The 15,554-nt window shown below is 37.5% G+C and overlaps 1 protein-coding gene across 1 annotated transcript in view; it reads right to left on the bottom strand.

Moving 5' to 3' along the window:
• The window catches only part of LOC140166790 (uncharacterized), a 75,174-nt gene that overhangs the window by 35,574 nt on the left and 24,046 nt on the right, over positions 1 to 15,554 (bottom strand). Inside the window, 5 exon segments of the mRNA XM_072190281.1 lie at positions 138 to 377; positions 2,276 to 2,389; positions 11,581 to 11,796; positions 13,315 to 13,509; positions 14,801 to 15,013. Of these exon segments, the coding sequence (XP_072046382.1) occupies positions 138 to 377; positions 2,276 to 2,389; positions 11,581 to 11,796; positions 13,315 to 13,509; positions 14,801 to 15,013 (978 nt within the window).

The following is a 15,554-nucleotide window of genomic DNA, read 5'->3' as shown; positions in this document are numbered from 1 at the left end:
ACGTTGAAAATGCAAGAATTTGAACCATGACCTAAAGCTACCTCATGATTATAAGAGTCATAAAGTTTTAGACCACTGCGCCACCATGCCCCCGGAATAAGAAACAGGATGCAAACAATGTGATAATAGCAACTCACATTCCTGTATGGGAACAACTTCATCCATCTTTATTTTTGGAAACGAAACTCTCCTCCTGATTTTATTAAATATATTTCTAGCTTTGTGTTGTCTTTCGTCTGCCAATTTTTCTCTTTCTAACTCAGCCAAGAAGTCCAGATCTTTCTGAGGCGGTGGTAGGGGAGCCTTTTCTGTGGTAGCTGTCAGTGATGGATCCTCTTCAGGGTCTGGTTCAGCTGGTTCTGGAGTTGGTGACTTTTCTGTTTAAAATAATAATGATAAGATACAATGAAAATAACTAAGTATGTGTCATGAAATCTTATAACCTTGCCATAGTCCAACATACCTGCTAAGATTGTAAAGTCAGAAATCTAGTGCCCTGCGGGGCAACATTTTGTGCACCCCAATCCTGGCATTCCACCGAATGATACCAACCCGACCCGAACAATTTGGTATGATTTGGCCTGACTTGGACCGGGACTACCTATTCTTTTTTGCACACCGGACCAGCCGATTCAAACTTCTGCTAGCCTCATCCTTTTTTTTTGCTCTTCACTTTTTCAAACGACCGTGAAAAAAATTGGGTCAACCTTTTCGGGCTGTTAAGGAAGGGGCGGCAAAATTTTTTCTTCTTCAGCCCCCCGGGGTTGGGGCGGCCACGGTACGCCACTGAAGAATGACAACCATGCATGCATAACGCACACTTGTACAGTGCGCCATCAATGTACTTTGTGTGTATAGTGTTTTAATTACTTAATAATCATAGTATTCTCATTCAGTGCTCACATTGTGGATGGAAACATCTGTACTTTTGTATTGTTTAGATTACCGTATTTCGTCAAAAAGTCGCCCCCCTCAAATAAACGCCCCCCCCACCACTTTTTTTCAACCAAGATGTTTAAAAAATGCCGATATTTCCATGCCATCTTGTGTGGTAAGTTTACCAAGTTCCCCACATGGTCGATAATAGCGTCAATAATTGGCGAAAATCTTGATTGGAAACCCGGAAGTGAGCCAGAAGTCAGTGTTTCTAGTTCATATTTCATCATTTTAATATGGTATATATGATACTAATATATTGCTTTTTTTGCTGATCTCGACCCGGACCAGAAGAAAGAACCCCGATCCAGTTTCAACTTGGATTGAACTTGCAATGATCTGGTCCAACCCATAGACCTATTCCACGAACGGTAAATTTTGAATTTTTAAAAATCCGATCCGCTGTCAGTCGGGATCGGTTCAATTCTGGCCAGGGTATTTCAAATTTTCAGGATGCCCTGTAGGGCAATAATCTGGACACCCGACCCCCAACTCAACAAAAAAGGTTTGGCAACCATGAGAGTTACCAAATCTTTCTCAAAGACCTCCTTTGCAATGATTTTTCATCAAATTTACTCCCCCCCCCCTTTTTTTCATGCAATATCGAGGACAAAATGTGGCCAAAAACAACCTCTTTTTTGTGGTTTTCAATGACTTCAATGACTAGAATTTCAAACACCCATTTTCAGTGACACTAAATATTGACATAAACTTACTGAATTTTCCCAAGTACCCATTTTATCCAAATTTCGAGGACAGTGCAAATGAAATACCCCCTATTTTGCCAAATTTCACGGTAATCGCTACTGGTAAAAAAAGTTACCTCTTTTCCGCACTATTTGGAAACTCTAATGGTTACACAACTTTTGTATTTAGTTGGGGGTGGCCAGGTCTGGACACCATACCAAGTACATTCAAAAGACATCACCTCAGCAATGATTATTTTTAAAGACATATGATGTTAAGAATTACAATAAATCGACTTAATGATTTGCCAAATTTTGATTGTATGCTGAAGACATTTCAATGTTGTTCAAATTTCCCAAAATCTGGGCAATCACTGAATTTCGCTTAGAGAAAGCAAACACAGAGATGTCCCTTTTAAATCTGGACATTTGGCAGGTATTAACACAAAGAGTCACAAACTGTTCAAGCCACAAACATGGCTCAGCTACCAAAGACCAATATATCAGTCCTCAAAAACCTATAATACACCAAGGCACAGTGTAATCTGTACCCTGTTTTTGCTTTACTCCCTTGATTTCTCTCTGTTATCAAAGTGTGTGCAGAAATGTAGGCATTATTTCAGAACAATGCTTAAAATTATGTGTTTACTTACCAGGCTGTGGTGATGGCTCAATAGCCGCTGGTTCAGGTGTGGGTTCTCTGGGAGGCTTTGGGGTAGGTTGCTTTGGTGGTGTTGGTGGTGGTGCTGTTTTAGGTGGTCGAGGATCTGATGAAAAAGCATTCAGACACAAATATTATTCAGTTATTTATCAGCTGCTGCTGAGTCTCTATTCATGCAGGAATTGAACTCTGAACCTTAGCTGTACATTGCAAAGCGAACTGGATGTTTCCCTTTTCAGGAATTTCACAAAAAACACTGACCATGTGTGACCATGAAAACATATTCAAACTACCAATTTGAACCCATATTCGACCATGCAGTGTATGAACACAGCATTCAATACTCTGCATCAAGTAAGCAAATGCCACATGTTCATTGAACATGTTACTGCTAGTGTGATTTGTTATAGTCTGTGTTGCCAAAACTTTGGCTCACCAGGCCGCGATAAAAGAGTCTCAGGTAGCCCAAGTTTTATGCTTAAAAAAGCACCCAATACTGGATATTTGGGTGGATTTACCCGAATTAAGAACACAAATCACCCAAAAATACTTGACTTAAAAACTTCCGATAGTTAATGTGAAGTTACGGACTGATCAATAAATGGTCACAAAACCCTTTGTAATTGAAATTTGGAGCTTCAGAGACTCAAAAACTTTGTAAATCGGCTAAATTGAAAGGATAATACATCAAACTACTGAAGCAACCTGCTCAATTTTAGGCAAGTAGTGGCACAGTATTTTGAGTAGCGGCAAGTGATTGCCAAGTAGCCCAATTGTGTGTGTTAATATCAATATATTTTATTTTGAGAATTGTCTTGACACACGTCACTACAAATGACCAATTCAGGTCCTACACTTCATCTTCTTTATTTAACACACACAATATAGACCAAACAGTTCAACTATATCACTCTTAACATGGGTCAACTTTTCGGCGTAGTGGTAAAAGCCTAACAATTCTCGCCGATTTTGAGCTGATCAAAGTATACACATCATATTCACATTTTCTAGAGTTAAACTTCTATATCTGCAAACAGTCCTAACGACCTATCAATGAAACAAATTCTTCTAAACAAATCCAAAAATTTGATGTTACATACCTCGTTTAATGTCAGTTTTGTGCTAACACTTTCTCAAATTAAATGACCAATTCCTGCACCTCGACAGCTGCTTCCTGACGGAGCTGATGTTGATGGCGCTGTTGTATGAAATACCTTGTCTTAATTGTGACAAGCCCTACATATGCAATACATCTAGACTTTTCAGCACCAGACTGAAAGAATATCAAACCAAAACCGAAAAGGCTCCAAAGAAAGCCTTCATCCAATCACAGGCAGGCCTCCATTACAGGGGAGGATACCAAATCGACAATAACTGATCATGTTTCTGAGGAAAACCATGTTATTGGATGGGAGAAATCAGAAATCAAAGACAGAGAACAGAACAGATAGAAGAGATAAGAAGGGACCAAAACACTCAAAAGAGACTAGGGGAACTAACTATCTTCCACTTATTTGTGACCAAGTCCTAAATCAAACAGCACCATCAGCGTCAGCTTCAACAGGAAGCCGCTGTCAAGGTGCAGGGATTGGTCATTCAATTTGAGAAAGTGCTAATGTGTTAGCACGAAATTGTCATTGATCAAGGTATGTAACATCACATTTTGGATCTGTTTAGAAGAATTTTGAACTATTTACACTTCAATATTAATTAATTAAACATTTGTAAGTTGGTTTAATTACTTATAATTTACGCAGCATCTTGCTAAATTGACTTTCACTTCTTGTATCGTACTGAAGTACTGTTGAAAACAACTATACTATGCTACACTAAAATCAACCAACTGCACTCTGCTACATAAGTAAACTGAAATCAAATGAAATATCTGAGAATTAGAGTCAAGCGGTAGCATGACCAGCAAGTTTTAAAAAAAACGACTGATAAAGAAGAATAAACAGATGCACCGCGGACTATATTTACACGAAACAAAACGCTATTGTTCTGTGATATTTTTCGCTGGGTAAAAAATATATCTAAAACCATGCTAAATCTTATTTACTGTCCAAAGTGTAATATTTTAATAACTCATTAATTCAAAAAGTTACACCAATCTTACAGTCAATCCAATTGTTTGATAACAAACAAACATTCTTGTAATATTTCACGCGGTATTTCATAGCCAAAATTAGTGTAAAATCATAGCTAATCATACTGATATCCAGAATCTTTCGTCACTGCTACAGCCATACATGGCTGTCACTGTCGCACTACTTTTTGAGATTCACTTTCAAAATATACTCTAGCATTTTCCTGGATACCATACATACAAATTCTGGATCCCATTCGCCAAAAAATCAAGTTTTTCACAATTCTTTTATTCTTTCCGGACCACAGCATACATTCATATTAATAAATACTCCACTTTCACACGGCGTTATATCGGGGCGCCCCGTGGCGAAGTGGTTAAGGCCATGGACTTCTAATCCACTTATGAAGTTTTGCCCAAGTTCGAAACTTCCCGCCGCCTTTTATTTAATGTTTTATTAACCAATTTATTGTGTCATAAATCAAGAATAACACCATTTCGAACATCCATTGCTATTGTGATATTATATTTTTTTCATCAAACAAACGTGTTTGATTTTTTATTCACATTTAGGCCTAGGCCTAGGCCTACTTTCACAATCCAGATGCTTTCACCATGCCTGACTATCATGATATCTTCGTCATTTAAATCACATTTATCAGTGGCTCTGTTCACAGCTCAGACTGAAATTATATTTGGAATAAATATTATAAATTGTCACAAATTAAAATCACAAACAGCGAAAGATCGCCAACAACTGCCGCTGAATATTGTTATCCAACTAGATTTCCCCACAGGGCTATAAAGAACCACAAACCGCGAAAATTTGGATATATACTAGATTGCCCTGCAGGGCTATAAAGAATCACACACCACGAAATATGGATATCCAACAAGCTTAAACTATAAATTAGCTCCCGATAGAGGGCAGGGCTTGATAAGGAAATTAAAATCACAAACCATGAAAGATCGCCGACAAACCGCCGCTAATAGGATATCCAACTAGATTACCCGCAGGGCTACAAAAGAACCACAAACTGCCGCGCAATTTGGATATCCAACCAGATTTCCCACAGGCCTATCGATTATAAAGAACCACAATCCATGAAATATGGATATCCAACAAATTAAGACCACAAACCGCGAAAGATCAACAACAACTGCCGCTCAATATTGATATCCAACTAGATTGATTCCGCAGGGCTATAAAGAACCACAAACCGCGAATTTCGATATGCAACTATTGCCCCACCGGGCTTCAAAGAACCACAAGCCACGAAATATGGATATCCAACAAGCCAGATTATAAAGAACCACAAACCGCGAAATATGGATATCCAACAAATTAAGACCACAAACCGCGAATGATCAACAACAACTGCAGCTCAATATTGATATCCAACTAGATTGCCCCGCAGGGCTATAAAGAACCAAAAACAGCGAAATTTGGATATGCAACTAGATTGCCCCACATGGCTACAAAGAACCAGAAACCACGAAATATGGATATCCAACAAGCTTAAACTATAAATTAGCTCCCGATAGAGGGCAGGGCTTGATGAAAACCACAGACCACGAAAGATCGCCGACAACCGCCGCTTAATAGGAATATCGAACTAGGTTGCCCAAGGGCTACAAAGAACCACATACATTAAAACACGATTATATTGCCTACTCGGGGCATTTTGACGCTTCCGTAGTATAGGCTTAAATATAATGCGCATTTACCAGTTCCGACTTGAAGTAGGCCTAAATCGGACTTACTCTCTGTGTCTCTCTGGCATTGTCAACATTGGGTGTGTGTTGTTCATATTTAAATTTTCTTTACATATTTACGTTGCCTTGAATAATTAAAGTATATTAAAATGTATATTGATCATTGTGTACGCCTCTTAACGCTTTTGTTTTATTATTTATTGTCATGAATCCAGAATTGCAACTTCAAACATCTATTTTTCGTTTTATTTGTTTTATGGAGCACATCCTAACCTGATGACTTTCCAAGCTTGGAGCTGCTTGGCTACATTCATAAAAAGAAAAGAAATCTACCAAAAAAACGTTGACAACGTAAAGAAATCAGCAAGTTTAAAAAACCCACCTCGGCTCACTTTTTGAAACTTGGTCCCATTTTAAACACCTACAGCAAGTCAGTGTTTTTATTTTATTTCAACAGAACACAGCGTTTCCAACAAGATTACAAGCCTACGTGTTATTTGTTAATCATTAATCATGATTATTATAAAACAAAACACAATAGGATATTGGTTTACCGTGCAAGAACAAGATAATAACCTTTCAGGTCGCTCCAGAAAGCTTACAAATTAATATCGCATCTGCACATTAAAGATACATAACACTTCTGGAAATGTTTTAAATTTATATAAATATGATAAAGTTTAAATCAGTACCTTTTACAAATGGGACCAAGTTTCAAAAAGTGAGCGAGGTGGGTTTTTTAAACTTGCTGATTTCTTTACGTTGTCAACGCTTTTTTGGTAGATACTAAATTACTAGAGAGCAGTGGCATAGCCCCGACCCCCCATGGCGTAGCCCCGACCCACCCCTTCCTGCTCATGATGGCCGTCGGTTTATGTGAGGCCATCGGTAGACGGAAGGTGTTGATGGAAAAAAATTTTTTTGATCAACGGTCTAATATTTTACTTTGCTTATGCACGTTGGTGAAAGAATAAATGGAAAATTGTATAAAAATGTTTAAAAATTGAGAAACCAATTTAATTATACATAAAATTAGTTGTTTTTCGGTTGATTAGCGCCTGACATCCTTTTTTTTCTCTCCACTTTTTCAAACCATACAAAACAAATTGGGGCAACCATTCACAACTTCCATCAGCAAATATATTTCTGTCGGTACATTTACAAGTTGTGCCCACGCCACCCCAACCCCCCGGTTCCAAAATCCTGGCTACGCCACTGCTAGAGAGAGGTTAAACAGGGAGAATTGAGACTCCATGTTGCCATGTGTTCTACAGGAAACCAGGTACATTGCATCGTCGTACATGGGAAATAACACTATATTATACATGTACATAAAGATCTGACAAAAAGTAACTCAGCAGTCATGACTACAACTTATTAATTGTGTGTTTGAAAATACCGGGAGAAAAAAAAATACTGTAATTTTGACACCTCCTTTCATTTGTGCAGTAAATAGTATTGATTTGAATGACAGGTTTTACATGCCACTTTTACATACCACAATGCAACTTTTTCATTTGTTTAAAAATCTGTAAAAATGGGGTATCAAACTGGGCATAAATAAACAATGTTTCTCTGTATGTTAAAATATTGTGAATACAATTGATGGCTCTGCCCAGTGGCTCTGAAGCTAATGTGTATTTATAATGGCCGAGTTACTTTTGTGAGATTTTTATATCTGCACATGCACGCATTATAGGAATCAGACGTTTGCTACATGTAGGCCTATAGCCAAAAATGTCCTACCCCTTTCAAGAGAGGAACACACACATGGCAGAATCCACATTCTCCCATGTAATCTCTTTGATTCTATATCAATTCACATTTCACAAGGTAACCAGTTCTGCCTATAAACCGTATTTACTCTATTAAATGCATCACCCTTTTTTTTCTCACAGAAAAGGTGATCTAAATCCAGACATTACCATGCCATTGCAAGCGTCGTAAGTATATATGCTTAAAACTGGCGCTGTTGTATGAAATACCTTGCCTTAATTGTGACAAGTGCTACATATGATCAAACTTCATAGTATTTTTGGATAATATGTGGTCCCTGTATGGGTGCTGGCATGTTGTTTTTCCGTTGAAAATTCATTTCTAATAAATGCTAACCTTTTTGAAAATGTAACGCCCCTGGGGTGTTTTAATTGAGTAAATACGGTAAGAGTAAAATTAGGTATAAAACAGTGATTCACTTACTTTTTAAGGAGACTTATGAAAATATGGATTGGAAAATATGAACAAATACAATGTTATATAACAATTTGTAACTGATACATGGCCATTACTGGTAGCCAAATAATCTATTTACCTTTTCCATGCTATTTGACCAAATATAATATAAGTACCAGCATGTCAATGTAAATCTAGATAGTACCATTGAGTTGAAATGCTGTAGAGCCCTGTGTTTAATGCTATTAGTAATTCACCATATCAGATTGTCAGGTATGGGGAACAAAATAGTGCATTTCAGCATTTATCTGCAGAGGCCCTAAACCAAATGTCTTTGACATCTTTAAGCATAATCAAGTTTTGCACATGTATAATTATTAGAGAATAAGGTTATTATTTTTAGCCGCTGTCGTGCATCTATCATCTCATATAACATGAGCAACATCATTATTTTAAGTAAAACAATGAGGCGAAAAAACGCCAAAACAAATGATATCGCCGGTGTTATATGAGACGATAGATGCAAGACTGCGTCTAAAAACAATACCTTTATTCTCATTCTTAAACACTTATTTATAGAATTATTAATAATAAGTATACCAAATTTTAATCAATTAAATCCTACATTTTACAACAAATTACTTAGGGCTTGGAATCGGTCAGTCCCGTTGTGCACCTCCGATTGGTTCGAATAGCGTGTACGAGTATTGCATCAAATCGCACACGTTGAACCATATTATATCATGTCATATCACACAATCCACACATCTAAGAATTCATATTGTTGCCGACCCCAGAGATAGGCCTACACCACTGCCCAGCTACTTTGTGGATATACTCCAGAGTACCAGTGCAGTTCTAATCCAGTACCACTATGTGTACTGTACATGTGATTCCGATGCGTGTACATGTACTCTAGAGTACCCACACAGTTACTCTAGAGTACCAATGATGAAGCTGTGCAGCAGTGCACATCTGGGGCAGCAGGAATAAGAATCTGGTAGCGTTATTATAATTGTAGACAGAATTAAAAAGACTAGTTTGCATATGACGTCCCAGGCGGCGGATGACATGATCGAGCCGGCAACTTGTGAAACCGCCCGGCCGTATGGTATTTTCCAATATAGTCGGTTAGTTTTGTGGGGTTCATTATCGAACCCCAACGGTTTTAGCTTGTATTTATATTATTTATCAACATAGGCCTATTTGTTTGTGATATTTCAAGCGTTTTAAAATTTCAAAATAATCCCATTCAATTACACGGTTGACGATGAAAATTTACTGAATTTAGAAAATGCAATGCGGCCACCACCTGTGACGTCCTGTCAACCAGACCAAAAATGCTGTACTGCGCAGGTCAGCAACCAATCACATCATGCCTTTGCCCTGACATCAGATGCAAACTAGTCTTTAATTCGGTCTTCAATTATAAGTGCTCTGTTGTTGTGTTCAACCATGAGAAAACATTATTCAGTTACACAGTATATCAGTACATGTTATATTTGTGGTTCAAACTTAACAACACTTCAATTCCTTTATCCTATGATGCAGGATAGGGGAACCAACCCACCCACGATACTGACAACCATAAAGACAGTAATCCAGGCATTGGTTCATGGTCTTTGCAGCAGCTCCATGGCTGCTTTATCATCTATAATATATGTATCCATGGACTGGGAACAATTTTGAGTGGTACTCTACAGACTACAAGATGAAATAACTCTCTAATATTATCTATCATCTAGCTCACCAATCATCATTGATTTAACTACATTTATTACAAATTACTACATTAGTCTAGCTTGCCTCACCAAACAAACTTGGCTCATTTGTCAAACTAAAGGCTACACAATGAACATGGCAGAATAATCTAATGAAAAACTGCTGGTATGACTTACTGAATTTCTAAAATGGTACTAAACTGCAAAACCAAAGCTATGCTGATATCGAATACAGAAAACTCAAATATACAAAAAGTTGTTATCTCACCTCTATAGTAAATGTTTGTTTTTAATGGAACTGATGCAAAAATGTATAAAAGAAATATTAATACATATATACATGCAAACAGCCACATGCCTGGGCTCAGAAGACAGCCACAGAGGCAGATTTGACTGTTTAGGGTGTTTGTCCAGGGAATAGGCTTCAGTGTATCATCTCCCTCCTAAAAAAGTTTATTCTGCTCTTTTTATGACCAATTATAATTATCATCATCCAATACAAAAAAAAATTGGCAAAATTTCTGGAATTCCGATAATTTCCAGAAGATACACATCCCTGGATATCACATAAATTTCAAACACATTTTAAAACCAAGCCCAAGAAAGCAGGTGATGTGTATAAGTACATCATATCTTGCAAGTTTACCATGATACAAGCTATACTCCTGGACAGAAATTTTTTTAAACTAATTAGTGTAGACATCCCTGTCAATCACACTCCCCATGACCAATGATTAGAGCATTATTTGACCAGGGTGGCTGGTGCCTTCTCTACAGCTAAATTAGGCAATTCTTGGCCAAGTTGGAACGCTAGGAATGCTAGTGACTCCGTGATAAACACAATGCACATAGCGCAGTAGAGAAGAAAGCATGCACTCACCTTAAATTGTGTATGTTCAAGCTTGGTCAAGAATTACTTAATTTACCTATGCTATATGCTAACCAATCATGGGCAGTGGGGAGTTTCATTGTCAGGGATTTCAGATGCAAACTAGTCATTTCTATGCTGTCCAGGAGGTAAATTAGGCCTAATTGTCTGTTACCAACTTTGTGAATTGTCACAACTCTTTCCCTTTTTCCACATGAAATGGAATTTGTATGCCATGAGAACAAGATCAAAATTGATATACAGATCTTCATCAATACCAGGACCTCCATGTTAGTTTATATTTTTAGACAGTAGACAGTGCTAGGTGAATGAACATGAACGCGGTACATAATGTAATGTGCGATGTCACATGATGACGTTATAACCAATCCGTACTCTTGAACGGCACCAAATTGGCATCACATGTTCATGCTCGATCACCTAAGTGCTGTCTATACCATGATCCACCCTAATGTGGCAGTGACGTCAGTGGCGCAGCTTCAAATGGCTAGCGTTCACTCAAAGCGCTGGCATAAACATACACCCCAGCGGGCACAGGTTGGTATGTCAACGTTGAATCAACGTTGACACATCAACCTGTGCCCGCTGGGACATCCTTAAAGATGCCACATAGATACGCGCGGGGAAACCGCTACCTCAACGAGTTGAAGTTACTGCCACATCGGGGTGAAAAATGGTATAATATCTTGTCTTATATTTACACATGCACTTACCAGGTGTAGGTTTAGGTGTTGGTACTTTCACTGGTGTAGGAGGTAGAGGTCGCCTTAGCTTTGGGAGGCGGTGGGGTTCTGGTTCTGGTACTTCTGGCTCAAGTACTGGGGTGAGTGGCTTTTTTATTGGCTGTTTCCTGGTCTTCTTGACGATGGGTTTTCGTTTTCTAATTGGTGTGGTAGGTGGTGTGGGTAACTTTGGTGGTGGTGTGGGTTCTGTAAAAGGGATAATTGTGACAAAATAAATATGCAATAGGGGTTGAAATAAATTAAACCACATCTTTAATCCCCAGTGGAAAAAATAGTTGAAACCAGTTGAATTACCAGTATTTCAACAAGAATTTTACTATGTTATAACTGGTTTTCCATGTAGTTCAACTACAACAACTGGTTGTCCAACTTGGTTGAAAAGAAACAGTTGCAACCAGTTAATCACTAGTATTTCATCTAGTATTTTACTGGTATTTACTGGCACAGTTGAACTATTTTTATCTGGTTTTTTTTCAACTGGGGATAAAAGTCGGAACTGAAAAAACTAGTTTGCGCCTGATGATTCTGTCAATTTAACTCAAGCGCAACATGTGATCAGTTAACACGTATCTAGTGCAGTACAAAGGTAACCAATCATGGGTCATCAAGAGTTTGACTGACAGGATCGTCAGATGCACACTAGTTTCTTTATATCTGGATTTTTTTGCTTTTGTTGAGTTTGTTAAAATGAAAAATAAATAATAAATGCAATTCCAATTCTGATTTATGTACATTTCATGTCAGGGCAGCCCAATAATTCAATTCTAAAACATATTAATCAAAAGTCTTTGGGTTCAACTCAAAGTTCAAGTCTCTGATTTTGCACATATTATGTAATCATGTTCAAAGATGTATATTTAAGAAATAAAGGGTAAATAAATGCATTATCCTTTACACGAAAATAATGTGTCCGAGGCAGTAAAAACGTAAATAATGGGTGAGGCGCAGTTATTTAAACGTTTTTACTGCCTCGGACACATTATTTTCGTGTAAAGGATAATGCTGCACCCTTTATTTCTATTCTATTACCACAAAATAGTGCGATTTAAAGAGAAAATATCACATTTTTTGCCCAAATATTTCAAGTTGTTTACCTCAAGGTGGAGCGCCTACGCGTAGCCAAAGCGTAAGTGATAGCGAGTATTGCAGAATGCGTAACCAAGCGTAATGCTTTGCGTAGAATGCGTAACAACGCTAATATACAGCATCGCGCTTTGCTGTGCGCTGTGATGCGAGAAGAACATAAAGTTTGTTGCCCTGGTCACTTTATTGCTAATTAATGGTCTTTCACGTGACGCGTTTCAACAAATCACAGTGCGCGATTTTGAATAATGGGTCGTGGGGGTAATAGAATACAAGAATAAACTTGTCAATATTCTATTTCATTTTCCGTTACTTTATGTGTACGGAACGCTCAACTTGTCAGCGCTTACGTGCAAACTCTCTTTTGTGTACGCTCGCGCCATTTGCGCTATCATTGAGTTCGCTAACACACCCCTCACTTATCATCAACCCCCATAGGCAACATGCCTACCTTCCCCAGTGTGTAACACAGGGATGAAAACAAGCACTGACATAATTTCCTGAAGCTGCTTTAACATTTCCTGAAACTGTGTATTTCCCTATACTTTGTACAGGGAAGATCCAAGCAAAATTTCCTGAATTCAGGAAATTTCCTGAAGATTTCCATCCCTAGTAACAAACCTTTTGGTGGTGGTGGTTTAGGTATTTCTGGTATTGTATCTAGTATGGTAACTCTATCTACATCTTCTATGAGATCTGGTTTGAATGGCTCATCTTCCAATGGTAATGGTGGTACTACGGTGATCTCTAGACCAGGATTGGTGATCATTTCTTTCAGTTTGATGTCATGTTCTGGATCTCTAATTTCTGCACAACCTGATATAACAATAGTAGATATGTTAGATCATGTTTTAACAATTAAACTGTGACAAAGATAATGTTTAGACAATAACAACTCATTTGGTAACAGATACTTAATGAATTCTAATTAAATATGCCCTTTAAAAAACATTGACATAATTATAAGTTGATAAACTAGCATGTTCAACACAATGTTTGGGTGACAAATTGGATGAAAAGATGACAAACTTACTCACTGTGTGAGATTGATTGATTGATCTCACACATTTTTAGTAAATAATATGATTGATTGAATAATCAGTGGTCAATTTCACTAACAGTTAAAGCAATAATGTGTGATTTGCATAAAGATTGTTATTTAAATGTTTGTTTTCACTGATTACATTATCCCCTTTTAATTTCAATCCAAACAAATGAAGTATAACGAAGAAAATTGTCATTCATTCCAACACCTACAATGTGTGTACTACTCTCACCGATCGTATTACTTGTAACTGCAAGGAGCATCGCGCTCGACGTGTGTACACATAAATAAGCTGACATCCACGGTATATGTTAGCAAGTACTCGATCGCTGAACTCTGAATAAAACCGGGTCGACCCGGTTTTAATACAAAAAGTTAAATTTTACTGTTATTAAAGCACTTCAGGCTTAGTGTTTTACGTGGTATTTTAGTATACCACTGGGCATTATAAGTATGCAAAAAGTAAAAATTCGAGTAAAATTGAGGGCGTCGCTGTGAAGCAAATCACACATTATGGCTTTAAGACACATACAACCACTGGAAACCCATCATAAGTCCAAAATCCACAGTAGCTATTCCATAGGATTTGTATGTTAGACTTACGACTTACAAATAGGTAAAACACTTACAACTCATCGCAACTATTAGGGAAATCGTCCCCTGGTCACAATATTTGTGCCTGATTAATCAATCGATTTACTGATTTAGCTAATGATTGGAACTTACTGAATTATTATGATTGATTGATCGATTGGATGGATGATTACACCATACCCCATTGTGCAGGTTAAATATATTCACTAGACTTACTGAATGATTATGACCGATTAGTTGCTTGATTCATTACATGATTAAACCTTACCCCATTCTAGAGGTTCCAAGACTTCTATATATGCACTAGTAAGAAACAGATTCATATCGACATCCAAGACCTATATTCACTAGAGACTTAATAAATGATTGTGATTAATGAATTGATTGAATTGATTGATTGATTGATTGATTGATTGATTGATTGATTGATTGATTGATTGATTGATTGATTAGATGATTACACCTTACCCCATTCTACAGGTTCCAAGACTTCTATATATTCACTAGTAAGAAACAGATTCATATCGACATCTAATGGATCCAGTGGGCTCATTGGCTCCCTGTCAGCCCAGCTGTCTATTGCACTATCACTCAAAAAGCTATGCTCCTCCCATGTCATTGAAGATGCGGTCTTGGGAGGCGTGGTTAAACGGAATAAGGTGGGTGGAGTCTTGATTGGTACTGGAAGAGGATAACATGATAATATGATTGTGAGGTGAAATTGGTTATGATGTATGTAACTATACCCATACATGTATGTGTACCATCACATGAAATGTTGCTGTCTTACTCAAAATATGAAAACCAAGAAATGCATAAAATGAAAGCTATGTTTTTTCCTTGTAACAATTATACCAATAAAAGGAATGCATAGCATGTATATTATTTGTGTACACCCATATCAAAACGATGCACCTGTCGGCTGCCCCAAGTCATTAGTACGTTTAGGTATATGTTCTTTAGCTTTCTCTAGTCCTAAATCAAGTGATTTTGGTATGATTTGAGGTGACCTCCACTTGAGATAAGTCTGGTATTTATTCCTAGCTATTATGTAAAATGAGACACATGTAGCAGCCGACAATGGATATGGATGTACACATTTTATGATGTACACAAAATAAATGCTGGGAATATCAATCAAAGTATCTTATGGCCATTTACAACCTAACAACAGAATATGTTTAACAGTGGCAGGCAGGGGAGGCAAAAATCAACAAATTTT

Source organism: Amphiura filiformis, chromosome 12 (genome assembly GCF_039555335.1).
Source record: "Amphiura filiformis chromosome 12, Afil_fr2py, whole genome shotgun sequence".
Taxonomy (NCBI): domain Eukaryota; kingdom Metazoa; phylum Echinodermata; class Ophiuroidea; order Amphilepidida; family Amphiuridae; genus Amphiura; species Amphiura filiformis.
The sequence above is the reverse complement of the archived record's forward strand: the minus strand, read 5'-3'. Positions and strand labels throughout refer to the sequence as shown.